A 22,748-nucleotide genomic window follows, 5' to 3' on the forward strand; every position below is an offset into this window, starting at 1 on the left:
TACATTATATATACGTAGATGAGACTTAACACAAGTCTTTAGGTCCTCCTTTATGCTTTGCGTCTACCATAAAGCTGCTTTTATGTACTGTTTGCTTACTAGCAGATATAATGGAGGATTATTTGTCTGTTTACAAGATACTAAAGATACTAACATTTTGATGAAGGTAAATGTGGCATACTATCTGATCCTAAAAATGGCACAATAGCAGATAATAATTATATGGTTATAAGACAAAATTTGGCAAACAAAAGCATCCCAAAAAAAGTACTTAATGGACTAATCTATGAAAACCCTAGCAAAAAAATAATTGTTTGCCCAAAGCAGCTAATTATATTTTATGTCTGATTCTCAATACTTGTCTGGTTGTTTTTTTTCTGCTTATCTTTAGCTAACTTTTACTTACAGTGTGGAGAGGGACTGCAGTGTGTCAAAGGCTCCTGGAGTGATTGTGCTGATCTGATTGTCATATAGGGACAAGAGGCGGACGTTTCTGAGGCCGGTAAAGCTGTCATTGTGCACACAGCTGACCCTGTTATTTCTGAGCATCCTGTGAAGCAGAAATTACATGCACAGCAATTAGCTTCATTTTGTGAATGACCTGGAATGAAAATTAAATTCAGGGAGACATGTAGCCTTAACCGGAAACAAATTATCCACTGCTTATAATGTTCATTCATGTGCAATCCTGCTGTGAGGACAGTTTTCTCTGAATTTATTACACAACTGTGCAATAATGTGTACATGTTAAATGTAAGCTTATACATGGCATTAGGAACAAAACTTAAACTTCCTCTTAATGCTTATAATTACCAAATAACATTTTTCTACTCACAGCGTCCTCAGCCCTTCCAGACCTCGAAACATGGCACTACGGACTGACTCCATGTGATTAGCGGTCAGGTGTAACTCGCTCACTGATGTTGCCCCTTCAAATGCTCCATCTTCAATTTCTGTGATCTTGTTGTTGCTCAGGTTGCTGGAAAACAAATTTACAAAATGCATAAAGTTATATATCTGTCTATATTGTGAGGACAGCCCAATGTAGCTGTAGTGGAATGAATATCAATGAGTTACAGGTACACTTCAAACATCTTTGGCCTTTAAATAGTAGGGAACAAAGTATAACAAATATAAAACACTGATACTGTGAACTATCTCATTTTCTGGGAAGGTGTGGGAGCATTTATATGCCTCTGTTTTTGAATAATATTATACTATTTTGTTGGAATCAATTGAAGGACACAGGAATCTTCAAGTTCTATTGTTCTATACAGGGCGATTAGACACTAGCCAACAAAACTTTAGGTCAGTCTAGCATAACCCCCGCGCAGAATAATTGGGTCTGTGTCCCTCAATGGAATCCATGAAATGGATTTTATAGTATGGTTTTAGCTAAATATTTTTTTCTTTCTAGTTCATTGAAGGGCAAAAGAAAACTTGTACCTTAAGGACATTGTAGCCTGAGAACTGTCCTGGGGATAGTTATGAAACAAACTGACATTCAAGACAAGAAATAGGAAGGAGGACTGCCTAGTGTAACGACACCTTATCAGGCAACATTGTAGGCTAGTAGTTGTAAGGTGTTCAAGGGTCCATGCGGCTTTACAAGACAGGAGCAGAGCAGGCAAATGCTTCTTTATTAAGAACGGTGGGAGAGGGTGTGAACACACTCAACAACCTAAAAAAGGTAGACCTGTCCACATACTTAAATAATTCTTCAGATCCAGGTAAAGGGAAGTAGTAAAAACCAACAACTCTGGACCTGAAAAGCATGGCGTGCCAGACTGGTAAACTAGTACCGGAACTGGGTCTGGACCATTCCACAAAACTCAATTTGCTCCCTCAATGTCCGATTCATCAGGGCTCATTTAAGGTTTGATTTTAAGGACTGATAAAAATATGGTGCTAGGTAAAAATATGTTGGTCGTAAGAGTAGTCATCTTGGACTTGCCTACAATTTTTTTTCTGCAATCTTCCTGTAGACAGCAATAAAATGCTAAAAGGTACTTGACTTCATGCACCTTTCCGTGAATGAGAAGGAAAATGATCTTTAAAAAGAAAGTGCAATTAAAACAAAACACATATATCACTACGTAGTATGTTTTAAGCTGATTTTGCATTCACATTGACTTGTATAGAGAGAGAATCAGTTGTGACGTGAACAAAATCCAGTTGGTCATAGTTTATAAAGGTTTTGGTTCTTTTTTTGTTTTTTTGATTTGATTATTGATAATTGGCAGTTACATGAAAATTACTGAAATAAATCTTCATGGTTGGAATTTCAGAACATATTTTGTATTTAGTTCTGCAGAAAACAATTGAGTTTTTGCAAATTGTCTTCCTTCCAAATAGTCTCTTAGGTTACAACTGATCACATGAACCAAGTGGTAACCAGACAACCTGTCAGTGTGAACCACTTACATCTTCTTGAGGTGTTGAAGTTTCTTGAAGAGACCAGTAGCTTCTATAGTTGGGATTTCATTGTTGTTCAGACGCCTGTATCAAAATAAAAAATACTGTGTTATTGTTTCTGCGATATGATTAATCTAATCAGATGAGGTGATGAAAACACTTAATAAAGTGAATTGTCATCTTTAACAAGTTTTTTCTCAATGGAGAGAACATAATAAAAGTTCTAAGTCACCATCAACAAGTTTGTGACTCCACCTTCCTGCCTCACAATCCTGATTGACATCTCAAGTTACATAAAACAACAACTCAGGAACCTAATGCTACCCCATAGGATTTTTTTTGTATTATGGAAATTTTCTTTTATGAAATATGGTGGGTGACACAGTTGGCACAGTGACTCGCCCTCTTGCCTTTGCAGCACTAGGTTTCAAGGTTCCTAGGTTTTGTCCAGGCACCCTGATTTTCTTGCACATCCCAGAGTTGCAGTTAGGGTAATCGGTTTCCCCTCAAAATCTGGCCTTAGACTTTGTTAATACCATATGACTAAGGTGGGAATAATACCAGATTGTGAGCTCCTCCAATGACTATTAGTGACATGATTATGTTTTTTGTAAAGCACTACGGAATATGTCAGTGCTATATAAATATAAGAGAATAATACCCTAAAACCCTTTTAGTTTAGTTTTATTTACTGCTGACATTTGCTGTGTTCTTTTTTTTTTTTTTTTTTTTAACGCAAACACTGTACATACCTAAACTACACTTGGTATCAGCCTCCTACGGCTCCATGTAACTTCAGACTGGGAGAGGAAAAGGCAGCACAAGCGGCCAACTAGTTGTCATTGTCAAATGTTATCAATGAACATATTGATTGGAAGGGAGAGCAGTTGGACATAGATGAACTAAACATTCTGCTGCTTCTCCTTCACTGCCCAATCACAGACTAGAGATAGAGGCAATACCTAGTATTAGAGAAGTGCAGTACAGAGGATGCATGTTCTGTACAGCTGAGCTGTGTAAATCTAAAAACTTTCACAAGTAAAACAAAAGCATATATGCATCTTATCTGTGTATTTATCAGTTTGTCTGGAGGTCAGGCTTAAGCTACGTACACATGTCCAATGGTTCTTGCCCGATAATTGGCTCAGGGCCTATATGGGACGAGAATCTGGCGTGTGTACAGCTCCCGTCGTCCATCGGCGGAACGACCGTCCTGGCGGATCGAGAGACGCTGGACGAGGAAGGATCGTAATGCAAGGGAAGGGGGATAGCGTGCAGCCGGGTGCCGCTCCATCAGTCGCCCCCTCCCCTCTCCATAGAGCAGAACAGTGCTGCTCACTCCTTCATGCATCGTGCAGTGCTTAGTCGTTGGAAAGGATCGTGAAAGATCCTTTCCAATGACAATAATTGCACGTGTGTATTCAGCTTTAATGTCTAACTGCTGTTTTTGAAAGTTCTATAATGGCACCAGCTTTGCCAAAAAGCAATGGCTCTACTATGGCAATCTTTATGTGCAGACTCTAATATATGAAACATCCACAGTGAGGTGGGACATGTGACCAGTCCAATATTTGGTGCATACAAGGCCACCAAGCTGTGATCTATTAGTGTCCCATTTTCTTAAAGCTTTAATCCAACCTAGGTGTTTGTGCTGCTTTGCTGGAAAAATACAGATGTGTGTTAAATTCCTTGGCTTTTAATGCAAATGATTTTTTCAAGAGGTGGTGAGATATGTGCAATGTAGGAGTGCCAATACAGCACAGCATACTGAACATGACACGTGGAGCTGGAATCAGCACAGGTCTCATACATACAGCTCTGCTGTAGACTGAGGAATACGGTCTGGGATTTTGGTGAGCCTCAGGTTGGAACAATCCACCACATTTGATTCACATCTGCACTTGGGTGGACAAACAACATCACTGTTGCATTCGCTGTTCAGCTGATAATCCTCAGTACCTATGGCAGGAAACAAGCCAGACAAAAAGACTTTAATGCCCTTCCCAGAATTGTGTTTCAGAATAAGGTAATGATTAGGAAGGATACTTAGTATTTTGAACTTTGTTTAGGACATACACATGAAAAGATGCATGCCTCTATACAACATAGCAGTTTAAACTAGTATTTATTTTTTTGAAACAGTGGAGTATTAAAGATTTAATGTGTCATATTAACAAGCTCATATTTAATGGTTCTTTAAAATATAATAAAAATTAAAAGCTTACCTGGAATAATATATTGTTCTTTTGCTGGGGGGAAAAAAGGAAATAATTCACAAAATGGTTCCTGTTAAATCATACATAAATTATTTAGCTCCATACATATCTTATGACTTTAAACTCTAAACTGTTAGGCAGCTAGCAGGCTGTGACTATTATTGTTTAGTATTTTCAAACAAACACTTCTGATTTTTATCTTTTATATTTTACAATTAAAAGTTTGCATTTTGGGATTTTTTATAATATAACCATTAACACGTATTTCCAATCTAAGTTTTGCATCGTCTTTTAATACTGACAGATATCGAACTCCCTGTCTAAAACTTTCTAGAATGGCTTTGGGGACTATTGGCCATGTTATTAGATGTGTTAAACTTTTTAATAATTACTCAAAGCCTCTTCAATTTAGTTCGTTTTTGTTGTTCCTAAATAAATTGTATGGCTGTATATGTTTTCATCTAATTTCCAAGACCCCAAATTTTTTTTTTTTTTTTTTATTAAAAACATGGGGAACTCTAATTATCATTTTGTCTATCAACAATGGATACCCATAAACTGTACTGTAATAAAAAAGCATAATTTTATTGTTAGTATTTTTAAAAATAAAATATGTCACCATGCTTTTGATTTAGAGCAAGACGACTTTGTAAATGGCTCCCGGGAACCTGTAACACTTGCCTTTTCATTCCTGCCACTGTCAAACACCTGTCACCAAAAACCTTAGTGTTGGACAAAGTCACTCCTCTGGTCATGTTCTTGGGCCTAGCCCAATGTACTTATCCTAGTGAAACACTTAAGCTAGGTACACACATCCAACGGTTCTTGGCCGATATCGAGCGAGAATCTGGCGTGTGTACAGTCGTGTGTACAGTCGCCAGTCGTCCAACATCCGAATGACCGTCCTGGCGGATCCACAGGCGACTAACAATCCTAATGCCGCTACGTCCCTCTCCCCCTCCCCTTTGCATAGAGCAGAATATGGTGCTGTATGTACAGCACTCATTCATGCATCGTGCAATAATAGTCGTTGGAAAGGATCATGAAAGATATTTTCCATTGACTATTACTGCGCTTGTGTATGCGGCTTGAATGTACTTGTCTTAGTTAGATAACTAGCACTACCAGTACAATATTGCCCAATAAGTATAGGAAAAAAACTTGCAGTGCCAGAGTGTTTAAAATGGTCACATCAACTAAACCTGACCATCAAATGAGATCTTTGAATACATAATTATATAGTTGTCTGAAACTCCTTAAGAACAGAACCATATACATTTTTAATTGTTTTATATATATTGTTAGGCTGCCACTTTATGTAAATAATCTTATCAAGGAGTGTTCAGGCTTTAGAAAGGGTTTCTTTGTATTGTATGAGATTACAGTATATCAGTGCATGGGAGTAGTCATATTTGTTCAATACATATACAGCTGCTACATTCTGCTTAGTAGTACTGCACAATTATTGTGCTTCTTTCTTCCCACTCATGGTAAAATAGACCGTCATTATGTATAGCTGCTAGTAATACTTCCTGAAATATATATGATACCCTTAAGAGCCTTTGAGATTTGGAATTGGAAATACAAATACCTTACATCGACAGTGTACTTTAGGTATTTCAGGTTAAAGAAGATTCATTAGATAAACAAATTACCTGAACATCTGAACTTTTTGCTTTTAATCTGGCCAATGCGTTTGTTTGCAAGACGACGAGGGCTGGCACACCGGGCTCCACTGGTCTCTATGGGGTTTGTTCTCAGAAAGTCTGCCAGCCACTTTAGGTTACAGTCACAGATGAAAGGGTTTTGAGCTAAATGTCTGAACAAGGGAGAAAACACAAGATTATTCAACAGGTAGCACATTGATAGAAAGGCAGCCCTTTATCTACTGCAGTGTTACTCACAAGGTCTGGATGGCACGCAGAGAAGAGAATGTTCCTTTGGCTAAACTATGAATCTTGTTGTCATACAGTGACAGCAGAGAGAGGTTCTGCAGGTCCTGGAAGGTGTCAGCCCGGATGCAGTTAATTTTGTTGGCATTTAGAAGTCTGAAAGGAAGAATATATTCAGTGTAAACCACAAGGATACAGTTTACAAGCACTTTCATGATGAATGCATTGATCTTAAGTTATTTTTATAAGCTTCTATTAGCCTGATGTTGGTTCTACAGTCATCAATCAATACCCTGTATGTTTTACAAGTAACACATACCTAATAAATATTCTCTAGGGAGACTTTGATGCATGACATTTCGGCTCTGACTATGACATTGAAGCTTAGGCAAGGGTTTGCTGCTGTCCTTCAATAGAAAATTAATGTTCTTGTTTACTTTATATAACCAATAAATCCCATAACCAACTTCTTTTGAATTACCAAACAGCAGTCAGACTCAGTAGTTAGACAATCTACTACCTAATGCAAACAGTGACTGGAGAAAAGTCAGATTTCTGGAAGATCTGATAATTTTGTATTGGCGCTTTATTGATTGTAGCTAAAAGGACAAAAGTAAATTCAGTTTTATGGATGTATGTAACCCATATGATTTTAGTGTGTTTGTTGTTGCCAATTACTTACAAGACACCTTTAAAGATTTCAATTGTCCTGGATCCTAAGCTAATGAATATTTTAAAGAGTGGGCTGAGTTAAGTGTTTGGGTAGCCTGTGTGCATAAAGCATACCATATTTCACTAATACTGTGTAAGAAAATACTGTACAGAGTAAATTAAGTATTACATAATAACATTATTATAAAAGCAAAGAAAACTCACCAAAAGCAACCCACACAGATGTACTTTTTTAATGAAAGTTCAGAACCCTGTTACCCATTTCCATATTGCAGATTTTCACTCACTTTCTGTCTGGTAAAGATTGTTGCAAGAACAGGAAGTGAGGGTAAACCTCTATAAATGAGAGAGGTTCCAATCTTTTCTCATTCAATCCTAATTCAACTATATATTTTATGTACAGCGCTGCGTAATATGTTGGCGCTATATAAATCCTGTTTATTAATAATAATAATAATAATAATATAAAAATGGGGTATGTCCTTTGTTTGAGTTGAGAACTGTTAAACACCAGGAAAAAAGGCCATTCTTGGGTTGATACAGGTATATAAATATATTTTTTTACATGGCAAATGCTTTTCTAAAGCTGTAGTGAGTTAGTGTTATTTTGCCATTTAAGGTACAAATAATGTTTATTATGCCTACACCTGCACACATAGATATTTGATAATATTTATCTAATTCCAACATGGACACACAATAGGGCTCAGCAGGTACAGATGCTTAAATACTTCTGCCATGATGGGCTTCCTTAAATGTAATATTCATGCCTCCACCATCTAACTACACATGCACAACAAAGATATCTGGGTAGAAACATGCAAGCAAGATAAGGCTAAACCCCTTACTTACAGAAGCTGCAATGCATGAAGACCGCTAAACACAGCTCTGGGAAGATCTGTAATCTTGTTGCCATATAAAATCCTAATAATAAAAACAAGACAGAGTTAACATATTACTGAATTTTATTTAAGCATTTGAGTGTCGGCTGGGGTGGCATCATGGGCAGGCTGTAGCTGCAAATGAGGATACAGTGCCACTCAAAAGAATCTAGGCATTACTTTTATTAAAGGAACATTAAATATATATACATTGTGTTCATATAAATGAGAGATCAAAGTCAAAATTAATGTATGACAGAAACAAAAGTATGGGGAAAAGAAAAAAAACAATTATTATAATATACATTATTTATACATACTAATTAATCTTATAATACCATACTATGCCAATCAGAAAATATCTATATAGGTTGTCCTATATCATTTGCTCAATAGGCCAAAATTTTGGTTCATGATGGAATAAAGGAAGCACCAAGGATGTTAAAAAAAACATACATTTATTTAAATAAAGGCAGCTAATGCATGAATTATGCAAATAAATAAATGCATGAAAAAAAAAAAAAATACAAAAAGGCACGATGACTGCTGACACATGAATAATCCTGGGGAAAGGAAACCCTCAGGTTTGAGGTGTCAAACTAAATTATAGTAGTAAGGGGAAAGCCAAGGGCCAGTAGATATAGTGCAAGCCTTATGCTTCAGAGATGCAATTTCTTCCTTTCCTTTTTTGACTGCTCTTATAGGGCCTGAATAATTAAAGCTCTCTAAGGCTGGAGAGGATACACTTTCATCAGCGAATCTGGGTGATCCAGCAAACCTGGAACAGATCAGGTCCAGGATTGAAAACATTTCCAAGCAAATGCCTTTAAAGAAATCTGTTCCAGGTTTGCTGGATGACCCCGATTCACTGATGAAAATGTATCTCCTCCAGCATTGGAGAGTTTTAATAAATCAGGCCCATAGTTTCCTTTTCCTGCCTATTTCCTTTTGTCTGCCCTCCATGTTTTCAGCATCCCATTTCTTACCACTGGAATCCCAGCAACAGATTAGATTTTAGCATTCATCATGTTGTATTGTATTGTGCTGTTTTCCTGTTCTTTGAATGTACTATGACTAAATATAAATCATTTCCAACCAGCAGGGTTAAGCACTGTTTAGAGTTGAGACAAACCACCAAAGACACCTAGTAAAAATCTGTTAGATAATATGAATATACATAAATTGCAAATTATGCAATTAATACATCTGTTATCCTCCTAAATGTAGAACATAATTTAGATCTGTTTTTCTTTTACTTTGTCATGCAGCGTGACAGTTTTTGTTATCACAAATTCCAGCTCTGTGGGATGCAGTGATTTTATTAATCAAGCTATAATTATTTCCCAGAATAATAAAAAGATTAACAAATTATTTAATGGTCATGGGTTCCCATGCTGGTAAAAGATAATTACTTTCAATCTATGATACTTTCTGAATAGAATAAAATAGACACCAAGGGAAATTCTATTAATACTTGTGTGAACATTCCATGCACAGGCTATTTTTAGGCTCTGCTAATTAATGCACCATGTTTGAAGATGTAAATATACATATTAGAAATAATTTTCAGTTCTTCTGAAGTGGCCATGATGATAATTAGTATCTGCAAACCTTAGCTGAAGTATAAGCCCATTTCATATTTCATGGATAGCCAGACTGAGATTGTCAATGCATTTAATGCTTGTTTCCATTGCATCTTCTTTGTTTCAGAATCGATCTGCTAGATCAGCAGAACTCAAGAACGGTGTAGTGTGAGGTTCTACATGACTGGATATATTCAGAAAGGATTCTTTGAAAATTAAATTCTAATAGATTGATTTTGAAATGAGAACAAAACACTTCTGTATCTGTGACCAGCTATAAAGTTTATGTGCAGACACAACCTACAAAAACATAATTAACGCTTCATGTTTCTTTACAAACCCCGCAGCTCTGATGACTCTGCTAAAAATGCAGTCAGTTCCTATTTTCTTAGACTACCAATAGGGAGCATGGTCAGTTCTGCCCGAGTTCTCCCCTGCAGGAGTTCAGAACTCCTCTGTGTTTTCATTCTCACTATTTGCTCCTTTCCCACACCAGATGCCGGCTGTTTCCCCAACTTCCTGTAATTTCATTACAGCAGAGCTGCATAGCAATGTCAGCTCACTAAGGGAAATTCTGAGCTGATTGCATTTCTAGCACGATGATCAGGTATCCATCGGAATTTTTAAGGAGACATAAGGTGGAAATTTTGCATGTATAGCAAGCCTAGTGTCTTTGGGTACCACTAGACCTTTGAGAAAAGCCCCACTTTGTAGGAACGAGTTTTAGTAGGCAACTTTGACAGAGAAAAAGGGCCAACATAAAGGTACTATTTTGCAACTTTTACAGGCAGAAAAAAGTATTGTAGGAGAAAGCTCCAGCAAACCTGGAATGGAATTCTTCTTAAAGCTATTTGTTAGCAAATGTTTTCAATCCTGGATCAGATCTATTCCAGGTTTGCTGGATCACCCAGCTTCACTAATGAAAGTGTATCCTCTCTAACCTTGGAGAGCTTTATTAATAAATCAGGCCCTTAGTGTCAACTTCCTGGAATGAATTTAGTTTAAAGCAGAACTTTAATAACAAAACTACATTTTGCTGTAATATTTATTTTCAATTCAGAGCTTTCTCCTACAATACTTTTTTCTGCCACTTTAGGTCCCGTTTGATGGTCAACATCATTCAAACTGCTTCCTCTGGGATTGGATTGAGAAAGGATGAGCAGCACAGCTCATCTGTCATTCTGCTTTCCCCTCCTGCCAGCATGATTTATCAGCACGTGAACTGATTTGCTCGCTGTGCAAGAACTAAAAGAAGCTAATACTAGTTCAGGTCCAGGTATTTACACTGCACATTTCAAGCAAATATTTAAAGATGTAATGCATTAATTTGTCTTTTATATCTGCTTTGAGTTCAGCTTTGCCCCCCCCCCTTTAATTCATATACATTTGCTTTCAGTTGGTTATGTTGTACATACAATATATTAACAGAAGGTGTTTCTGGCTCTATTTGAACAACAAAAAATACTGTATTGTTACAGTAATATTGCAAGCTATATAAATGACACTTTCCTGAAATACAAATGTATGATATCAGTATACAACGTCTTAATATACCGGGGCTGACACATGATCAATTTGATTTTCTACATTATGTTAGAAGGGAGGACATCATATGATTCTACCTGACTAAGCAATAATGTAGTAGGAAGATCAATGATGATGATCAAAGTGCAGTAGCCCATGCCGTCAAGTTATTCATGAAAGGCAATTTCTGATTAGCTGCTGTTTACTTGACATTGCTATCAGTCCTCTGTGTGCTTCCTTAGCCAGATATTGTACCATAAACTTACCATAAAAATACTTATCATCCCTCATTATTAGTAATGTAAGACAGGATTTTGTGATGCTTATTTTGTAAAATAATTGGTAATATTGCTGGAAATAACTTCACAGACATTATATTGAGATAACTCAATTGAGCATAACTCCAGGCAGAAATAAAATACAAAAACTCCATGCAGTTTTTTATACAATAAAACACCATTAAAATATTAATATTTTTATTCCACTGTATTTATAGAGCGCCGACATATTACACAGCACAGCACAGCACAACACTTAAGGTCCACTATCTAATGTCCCTACCATAGTCATATGTCTTTAATACAGTCTAAGGTGAATTTTGGGGAGAAGCCAAGTAACCTAACTGCATGTTTTTGGGATGTGGGAGGAAAACGGAGTACCCGGAGGCAAGTCACGCAAACAGGGGGAGAAACTCCATGCAGATAGAGTCCTGTCCGAGATTCAAACCTGGGATCTAGTGCTGCAAAGGCCAAAGTGCTGGCAGGGCAATTTTGCAGAAAGGACAGGTAATGTTCTTTCTGCAATAAGCATTCATACGTGCCTAACTGCTCTATGGAACTGTCAATATCGTTGAGCTGTTATGCCTGTCAATCCTGGCTTCCCCTGTGGTTACACTTAAACATGGCTTGGTATCGGCCCTATGCAGTTCTCTATACAGAAAAGCTCAATCTGGGGAAGGAGAAGCAACACAAGCAGCCATACATGCTGACATGAAGCATGCTGATAGGAAAAGAAAGCATTGTGACAAAGATTAGATCTTGTTAGTGTAAAGCTTTTCCTTTAAATTCAATCACAGGCTGTTACTAAACTACTGGAATTAAATGGGTTTCCTGTCCCTCAGGACTATTCTGTGTAAATCTCAGGACAAGATGGATAAGTAAAAACAGCTCTTCTATGTATTGCATCTATGTATTTAGCCGTTTTTGCAGCCTGTTTGGAACAAGACACATTGCTGCAGGAAAAATTAATTGAACATATCATTTTTTCAATAACATTAATAATCAGCTTTAGCACAAGTTTTCACTTATGCCATGGCAGTAATAAAGCAGTCCTATTACCGCCAATCAAGATAAGGCACTTCTTCAAGTATATTTCACAGGTTTGTAAATCATACAGTATTTTCGTGGACTTTTTAATTACGTCTTCTCTGCATGACGTTCTAATTAACATGAAAGTGAAAAGCTGCCGAATCTCATCAATTTCCAGCCCGCAGAAAGCAAGCCACATTAAAATTCACATTTTCCGGTGCAGCCATGCCAAACATCATGGTATTAAAGGGCCTCTCCTGAGTAAATGGCTTTATGCCGTCACTGTATGATAGGAGATATTTATTTTCCCAGTGTAAAATGCTCTGCATTTAATACTGGCCATAATGTAATTCTGAAATAGAAATTACATTAAAATCTGAATTACATAAGAGAGAGTCTGAGGGCGAGCAACATGAGATCATGCATTCCAGATATGCCTGCCCTAGTAATTTAATTCTGTTTGGTAGCCCCTTCTAAATTCGACTTACAGGGAATTAAGTGAGCGGAGGCCTTGAAAAGCGTCGGGAGCAATCTCTGAGATCTGGTTGTTGCTGAGGTCTCTGGAAAACAATAATAAGGAAAACAAGATGAAATGTATGTAACAAATACATTTGGTCATGTACTGCAAGAGCTGCTGACCTTATAATGAGCTCCTGTACAATCTGCATAACAAACAGAAGATAGCACAGTAAATACAACAAACTACAAGACAAAATCTGACCCAGAAAAAATGAGGCTATACTGATCTGAAGAATATTTCAACCATCAATAAAAAAACAAAACAAATTCATTCCATTAGAGACATTAGAGAGTGCTCTGGTGATGAGTTGCTGTATGTTTCTGTTACCTAAATGTAATTTTTGTGTGTGTGTGTTATATATGACAGCTCTCTTGCACCACTTTCTTTTGTGCACTCACATACAGAATTTGCATTGCTTTTTTAGCTTTTAACAGAAGGAGGTGTTAAGTTGAAAAGCGGGTAAAGAATAGGAGGCAACATCAACAGGAGAGCACCACATATGGTGGCAATGTTGCCACTGCATGCAGGCCATATAAAGGTAGCGTTGTCACCCTTATACAAAGGCAGAATTTTTACAAATTTTTCTAGCTGCTACAGCTTGCAGACTGAAAACAGCTCAGTTACATAAATGAATGTTTATGTAAAAGTAATACTTAATAATTTACCCTAATCAATTGTTCTGGAAATTAGTTTTCTTCATTACTGGCTTTAAATAATTTAACATGAAAATTACAGCACTGCATGATTCAGAGATCTGTGATTGCATTGTATCATTCTTCACTAGATCCATTCCTTATCATTACTGGCTGGCCAAAGTGCTAAAACATGGCACAAAGTTTGAAAGACATAGAACTCACAGATGAAGCAATGAACTTTGTTCTACCACTCTCTGCATAAGTGATAAATGGATGACATTTGTAGAAATATGAAATTAAAGCAGATCTCTGACTCTTTAGGGAAGAGTGGTTACCTAAATAACATGAAACATTAACTCAGAAATATTTATTATTACAGAATAAAGGAGATAATCCGCTGACATTTAGAACTAAATGTCTTTACCATAATGTCACCAAGGTTCCAGGCCAAAAGTAGCGATAAACTATTATTTATAACTATTATTTATAACAATAGAGCTAATTAAAGTTAAATAGTGGGTTCTAACAAGGGAATTTGCAACAATGATTGCTAATGACAGATTTTCACTTACTGGATAATTGTCACCCAAGATGAATAATTGTGACCATCTTGGGCAAAAATATAGCATGCATACAGCAGTCCCCTAACATGTTTCAGGGATTCACTACTGACTTGTGCCTCATGCTTTTCCTCCCCTCTCCATGGAACTGAAAAGTTTGTTCTTCTGTCACCAAACATTTAAATCCCCAACTAGGTGTCATTAGCTTGTCAATGAATGTTTCCATTGTGATCTTAGTCAAATCATTGCAAAATGTTTTTTAAAAAATGACAAGCTGTTAAGTAATATTTAATGTGACTATTTCACTAGATTTGACAGACTATAATAAACAAAAGCAGGGAATTTAATACAACAGCATAGCAAAAGAAACCCTTATATGTTCTTTAATAACGTAATGTAAAAATGATTTAGGCAGAAGGAATAACGTTGGGTTAAAGTTAGCTGACATATACTAACTCCGCTAAATGTGGTCTGAGCACTTGGACTTTAAATATTTTCTGGTTAATGCCAGCTCTATATGAATTTATAAAGGTTTTTATTTTACAAAAAGTAAATGTTATCAGAAATAGAAATGCCAGAAAGGCAAATGTTTATCAAAACCAATTATAGCATGAAGGACTTACATCCTGCGTAGTTTCTTATATGGAGAGAAAGCTCCGGGAGGTACAGACTTGATTCCATTCTGCTCCAAGCGTCTGAAGAAAAGATAAGATATGATGAATATAAATCTGAGCCAGAGTATCATTTATAAAGTTGCAGATTACAGAACAAGCTGAACTTGCATTCATTAAAAGGGTTAATTATACCCATAAATCAGAAGCAGAATTGTATTTACAGCCGATTTAAAGTCATCTCAATCTCATCTCCAATTTGTTAAAAAAAGAACAAATCCTAGCAGCTATGAGGTCAGTATATTCAATAAGCCCAGTACATAGAAGCGAACAAATTTAAAGGAAACCCATAATAACTGAAAGCTAAACTTCTGTTTTGTAACAGGTACATTGACTACGTGGCCCTTAGAATTTTTCCAGTTTTGACCTGGACAACATCAGCCGCAGCTAACCCTGTGCTATAGCTGGATTTCTGCTGTATGAATATATTTCAAGCAAGAGCTGCAGGAAAGAGTAATTTTATGGATAATAGACAGGTATTACTCCTAAATGACTAATCGTAGCTTTCATAGCTAATTTCCGATTACGAAGATTGCTTTTACATGAAGAGCTCAGTCACCTTTGAAAGTGCCTTTCTGAAATCCACAAAGAGACCCCTGGGATTTGCTAATTAATATTTCCCACTAAGTGTCCCGAGACAGAGATGCACAGAGAAGAGGTGATGTGTCAGCTGTGCCCATGGAGCACAATGACCTGACTCAACACTCCATCAATTACATTTCGGAAATGTCAGCAGGAGCCCATGTAATGATTTGGTGTTATAATAAAGCGTGTGTAATGTTTTCAGCTTCACTGACTCTTCCGGCTGTTGGATCGCAGCTGCGTATTAAGTGAAGTCACTCGAGCCCTGGAGAGGACCGGACAGTGGAGGATATCAGCTGTAACAGAGAGCCCGGCAGTAATTACAGAAGGAAATGGGGCCTGTTCTTCTGTAACACATGGTGAGGCAGGTCTCTGTTCAGCTTCCAGGAGCCTCATGGTCATTTAACTTTACAAGGATTGATGAATCAGTGTCTGTCAAGTGCTTGTGTTGCACAGAAGCATGTCTAGAAAGTACATAAAAGGTGGAAAGAAACACCTGCTCTTATACTGGGGGGCACAGACTATTAAGTCATCCATATTGAAATAGTCATATTAAGAGTCAAAAGTTCTGACTGCTCAATATTAGTATTGAAGTGGTAACATACATTAAAACTGGGAACTAGTCAAGATTATCTCTATCGAATTTCTACCAATAACATATTTGCTATGAATTCTTCATATTGTGTTCAGCCTTTGACTTTTGCTGGCATTCTGTTCTTTCCATCGATGTGGTATACAATATATTTGCCATATGGCATATTTTAACTGCAGTAATGCAATACCATATACCTGGTAACTACTATATATTGAATTGATCACTACTGTGTACTGTACTTACTGTAGACTTTTCTGTATATATGATGTGTTCTTGGTCACTGAAACAATTAATATGCAATAGCACATATCATTTAAACATTGGTCCAATTAGCCGCTTATGTTTTTAATTACTACTAATATATATAGCTGATTAGGGTGACGGGAACAGCTCCTAAAAAATGGTAAGGTGGAAAAAAAGCCAAAAATATTAACTAAACTAAAAGAAAACTTTTAGCTGGAGTTCCAATTTCATTTTTCATTTCTAGTATTCATGGGTGGTCAATATGTAAATTAGCACCTATCAATCAATCATCAAATCTGGGTTAATCTGAACAGTGTGTTTGTCATGTCCAGACTTCCACAAAAGGATGGCAATGATGTATTGTTACCAGCTGTCTCTGTCTTTAGTGCTTTTGGCCACTCACATATAACAAGACTGAAACTCTTTTTCTGCATTATTCTATAGAATTGGAAAGGATTGAAGTCAGTAGACTAGGGTTGCATAGAGAAAGCTTACATTTCAGTCATAGTTTCAGGAAGGTTTGCTGGTATCGCAGTAAGACCTTTTCCTCTGCAATCCACAATACCATTGCTGCAGGTGCACATTGCCGGACAGGAGCCAATGGATAGGCTGCAGATCTGAGTGCTAGATGGATCTGTCTGACCTGTAAAAAAAATGAAAAAAAAACCAAAGGATTAGAAAAGAAGCAGACTCCAAGCTATCTTAAGACAAAACTACAGTGTCGCGCACCAGCCATGATTCAAAGAAGGTCTACAAAAAGTGAAGGACAGGACTGCAAACTTTATTAGAGCAGTATTCCTATATAATGTACCCTTGCTGGCTCTGTGGCAAACCAAGGCAATAAAGAAACAGAGGCTAGTAAGATGTTATGTGTATGTATGTCATTCTTGTCATTAAACTTTTAGATGTAGCACTATATACAATACATTGAATAAAAGGTGAACTTCTACTTTGTAGTAATGTGTGAAACATGTTCATCGGCTGAAAACAGATGATCACTGAAATATACCTACCAATCCGTTTGCATTCCTAAACTTTGAAATGAAGAACTATAATTACTGTCATGTCATTCCTTTTTAGATTTCTCAAATCATCTGTAATGTGTGCTAATGTCTAAGCACATTACAAAAAAACTAATACAGAAAAATACACTGGTAAATTGTACATGTAGAAATAATATTGTCTGGATAACAAAATTGTAAAGTAACACACATTCTTTTCAAAAAACAGTACATTTTGCAAAAAAATAATAAATGTTTTTAAGGGCTTACTAGAGGTACAGATACATACATTAAAATGTGAACACAACTTCTTCTGCTAATAGGCATACAATATAATGGTGTAGAGAAACCCTGTCCTAAACCACCAAAAAGCTAAAGTGTGGATTTGCCTTGTTCTCAGTGCTATATAAGAAGAACTGGTTCCCATATATTCTCTTGCAGCTTGTACAGTACAGATACTTCTTCTTGACAAAGGTACAGAGAGATATATCGCTCTGTTGCTTTAAAATGAGACGCATGAGATTTAAAGATAAAAGTACTCTATAACCTGAAGCAATTTTCTTTTGCAAAGTGCACCCTGTAACACGGCAAAACCATTTCCATAATTTATCCCAGAATGAAGGAGTCTGTAATGACAGAAGTCGGTTTTCACACATGCCATACAATTTTTAATGCTGAAGCAAAATAACCTCCAGAGTGATTTTCAATTGCAAACAGAAATGTTAGCAAAATAATTTCACTGTTGAATTCTGAAATCCATTTAAGGGAGACGAATGATAATGGAGGGGAATGTGTGCTGTAGCTGGGAGCTGGAGTTGGTGGGATTTAAAAAGCAGATATTGTACTTATATTGAACTGTCGCTGCTAAATAGGAAATAAAATTTTAAATTGCTGTATGGCACTAAAAATAAAAGAAATGTTATCATGAAACCAATCAAGTGTAAGAGTATAATATACCTGTGTCAACATGTGGTTGTTTCAACATTGCTTTATTCGGTTATTATAAAGTAGTTGAATGCAAAGGCAGTAATATATTACTTTCCTGCATTTCCAAAGTATCTCTCAACCAATTGGTCTTATATTTACTGGTAAATGGGAAAGGGTGTGTATGATATAATTGCATGTGGTATCTTAAAGATGGTATAGCCAAACCCCAGGGTTAATACAGGTTGACATTCAAAAATTTGGCCATCGATAATCTGATTCCTTCAGATTTCTGGCATTGATTTCAAAATGCATTTTCAAATTTACACTGTTTTCTGGAGGCGCTGTTTATGTTTTGATGGCGCTGTACTCCAGAATCAGCTGTTGGGTCTAGCTTGCACGTGCTTTCCTGCTCATTCCTTCTTATTCATTTGCTGCTGTATAGCCCCATTATGGATTCAGCATCCATTTAAAGGACTGTACAGGTAGTCATTTTCTGGTAAATATATACAGCACATATAACCGTAAAAAATCCAGAATTTTTGACAATCCTTAGGTCCGGAGGTTGCCGGATTTTTGAATGTCAACCTGTAGTAGAAAAAAAAGTAAGAATAGAGAGAGGGCAAAAATTACTTACGGCTCAAGGAACCCATGGCAACCTCTGGAAAAACCCTAGGGTTCCAAGGAACACTGGTTGAGAAACACTGGTCCATAGGCTAGTTAGCAAGGGTGTTAATGATACACTTTCTTACTTTTGATGGTACACAGTAGGTATTTCCAAAAAATAAATGTCTGCAGGGCCTTTACCACATAGTCACCATCAGAAAGTAGGAACAATCTCACATTTGTGTGCACCAAGTATTTAAGCTTGGTAAATTTCCAACATATACTAAAAGTGGCTCTGGATATCATTGTCAGGAGGAGCTGGGTCTTCATCAAAGTGGACCTCTTAAACTATGGCTCTGGAGGACTAAAACTCCTAACAAAAAGGAATATAAACCATCATTTTTTATACAAAGATAAATATTTTAAAACAAAGTCAAAGCAGTATATGTTCCCGCTAAACGCCTCAAATGAAAACAACTGATTTATCGAGACCGCTGCGAAAGAGGGTTTATTTGTTGAATTAGAAATTGTTGTAAACTTTTTATCTTTATATAAAAAATGATGGTTTATCTACAATATATGGATAATTAATTGTTTAATGCCTTAAAAGTCCTGTTGTTGCTATAATTTTTGTTTGTTGTCTTTTTGTCTTGAGGAAAGAGTTTGTTGAACTAAAACTCCTTTTTTCATTACTTTTAACTAATTTGAGTTGTAATGAAAATTCCAAGCACAAATTAGTGGTTTCATTCGTTAATTATTCTAGCAGAAAATCTAGACATTGCCATTACTTTTTTAATAGCCTGCATTGTCAATTATGTATAGATTTATTGTCAATTTATAGTTCAAACTAATTAATTCAGGTAATTATTCAAACCAGTGGGTGGAAGATTGTTCGTTTTCAGGCAACACCTTTTGATATTGTGTTCAATTGCCTAGCAATTTAAATTTGATTGAGACTACTTAAACGTTGCCATGTGTATGGCCAGATTATTGGGCTTCAACAGTACTATTTGGGGTTGTCAATGCAGCAGGTATAGGGAACTATCATGTTGGGAATGAGTGGGCAGGAAGTTATCAAAAGGTTTCTTTTTAGTTGTTTAAAATAATACTGCTTCACATTTCTTCAGGTGATGACCCATCTGCAAAAAATGTATCTTACCTGCTTGATTGATCTCTTCAACTGTCAAAATCACCGAGCTGCATATGTGCAGCACAGGATTGGTTGCTGAGATACCTTGCATATCCCGGCTTCCCCTAACTTCATTTCAGGGGCTCAAAATTATGTGGACAATTCACTCAAAGGCTATTTCATGGGCTGGTGTGGGCAATTCCTTCGTTATGTCATTATCAATTAAGCAGATAAAAGGCCTGGAGTTGATTTGAGGGGGAGTGCTTGTATGTGGAAGATTTTGCTGTGAACGGACAACATACGGTCAAAGGAGCTCTCCATGCAGGTGAAACAAGCCATCCTTAAGCTGCAAAAACAGAAAAAAACTATCCGAGAAATTGCTACAATATTAGGAGTGGCAAAATCTACAGTTTGGTACATCATGAGAAAGAAACATAGCACTGGTGAACTCAGCAACGCCAAAAGACCACACAGTGGTGGGTGATCGCAGAATAATTTCCATGGAGAAGAGAAACCCCTTCACAACAGCCAACCAAGTGAACAACACTCTCCAGGAAGTAGGCGCATCGATATCCAAGTCTACCATAAAGAGAAGACTGCATGAAAGTAAACACAGAGGGTACACTGCAAGGTGCAAGCCACTCATAAGCCTCAAGAATAGAAAGGCTAGATTGGACCTAAAAAAAATCTGTTAAAAAGACTGTTAAAAAAAACATCTAAAAAAGCCGGCACTGTTCTGGAAAAACATTCTTTGGACAGATGAAACCAAGATCAACCTTTACCAGAATGATGGCAAGAAAAAAGCATGGAGAAGGTGTGGAACAGCTCATGATCCAATGCATAGCACATCATCTGTAAAACATGGCGGAGGCAGTGTGATGGCTTGGGCGTGCATGGCTGCCATGGCACGGGGACACGTGTTTATCCATGATGTGACACAGGACAGAAGCAGCCGAATGAATTCTGAGGTTTTCAGGGACATACTGTCTGCTCAAATCCAGCTAAATGCAGTCACATTGATTGGAAGGCGTTTCATAATACAGATGGACAATGACAAAGGGTTTTCAACCAAGTATTAGAAATGAACATTTTATTTTCAGCTTTTTACTTTGCCCACTTACTTTTAAGCCCCTGAAATGAAGTGACTGTGTTAAAAAAAAGGCTTTAGTTCCTCAATTTTTGTGCAATCTTTTTGTTCAACCCACTGAATTAAAGCTGAAAGTCTGCAGTTCAACTGCATCTGAGTTGTTTCATTTAAAATGAATTGTGATAATGTACAGAACCAAAATTAGCAAAAAATTGTCTCTGTCCAAATATTTATGGACCTAACTGTAATTCAGGTAGAGATAAAAGGATACACCAATAGAAGAAATGATCTAGATAAAGTTGTGCCTAGCCTGATGCATAAGTAGGTACAATGTGAGAAAGAGAGAAGTAAGACAGGCTTTTACAGGCAGTCTATATATGATAAAAATGAACCTTTATTTCATAATTGTATTATTTCCCCAAAACTATACTAAAGTTCTACTGCACTAGATATCCACTAATACAGTGATACTCTATTTTTTAGTAGGGTCTGAAGTTACTTACTGTGTCTCATGAGGTTCAACCGTAAACAGACACTAAGTAAGTAGTCATCTTCTTCTTTCTTCTTCTTATTTATGTTTAATTACCTGTTTTTACTACCTTTGCACAAAAGTTGTTTTTATCACAATCTTTATATAAAAATGTATGTATACACTCAATTAAATATTCACTAATATTGTACTCAAAGAACACGTTTATACTCTCTTACCTGTTACTATAGTATACTGAAAATATAATTATAACCTTTAAGGTCTCCCAATCCCCTGAGGAAGCCCCAAAGGGGAGAAACACGTCGGGAACAGAGATCCTGCTGGTTCTATAAAACAAACTCTTGACATGTAACCCATGAATTTACTAAAAAATAGTATCACTGTGTTAGTGGATATCTAGCGCAGTAGCATGGTATTTTGTTTTAGGGAAATAATACAATTATGAAAAAAAGTTAAGTTTTCATCATATATACACTGACTGTAAAAGCCTGTCTTTCTTCTCGCTTTCTCACATTGTTCCATAGATCACACATAATTTATGTTATGTCTCAAAACTTTTCTTTGTAACTTCTAACCAAAAGAATATTTTCCTGGCAGATGACATTATAAATGTTTCAAATCAAGGAAATAACATTTTGTCCATTTTGCTGCCATACAGTTATGTGGAATCAAATATCATGTTTCCTAAATATGTTCGTATTTCAGGATTCATTTTTGTACTGCTAATATGTGATATGTTATAAAGTAGGTGTGGGTCCTGTAACTGTAGAGGAATTACAAATTTTGTTTTCCCAAGCTGCAATGTAAAAGTTTATCTCAAAATTGCATATTTGAATGAAGGCACAAGTTGTGTAGGAGAACCCAGGAGACAAAAAACAGACTGATTTATTTTTATTCTATTGAAAGATTGGACTATTCAACATTGGAATATAATGAAAAAATAGGTTATGTTCAGCAAAAACTGAGTGTCAAAATCCTCAGTAGATCAAGAGATATAGACAGCTGAGGTTGCATGCAAATTTGAGCTTTTTCCAAAAGTTTACTTTGGCTTTGCCTCCTTGCATAACTTCCTATTGTATGGAGACAGGGCCAAACTCTTTTTTTCCACAGAAATACTGATTATACATTTTACAGAAAAACTGGTTATGCATTTTTCATCAAATGCTCAATTTTGATTTACCAGGCTCATGTTTTCTTTTGACTATTTTTTTCCAG

The 22,748-nt window shown here is 36.5% G+C and overlaps 1 protein-coding gene across 1 annotated transcript in view; it reads right to left on the minus strand.

The window, feature by feature from the left end:
• The window catches only part of SLIT1 (slit guidance ligand 1), a gene marked incomplete in the record, with an annotated part of 198,620 nt that overhangs the window by 32,908 nt on the left and 142,964 nt on the right, over positions 1-22,748 (minus strand). Inside the window, 11 exon segments of the mRNA XM_072424825.1 lie at positions 407-550; positions 836-979; positions 2,425-2,499; positions 4,230-4,374; positions 4,641-4,664; positions 6,287-6,450; positions 6,536-6,679; positions 8,048-8,119; positions 12,979-13,050; positions 14,829-14,900; positions 16,792-16,939. Coding sequence (XP_072280926.1) covers positions 407-550; positions 836-979; positions 2,425-2,499; positions 4,230-4,374; positions 4,641-4,664; positions 6,287-6,450; positions 6,536-6,679; positions 8,048-8,119; positions 12,979-13,050; positions 14,829-14,900; positions 16,792-16,939 — 1,204 coding nt within the window.

Source organism: Pyxicephalus adspersus, chromosome 10, assembly GCF_032062135.1.
Source record: "Pyxicephalus adspersus chromosome 10, UCB_Pads_2.0, whole genome shotgun sequence".
NCBI lineage: Eukaryota > Metazoa > Chordata > Amphibia > Anura > Pyxicephalidae > Pyxicephalus > Pyxicephalus adspersus.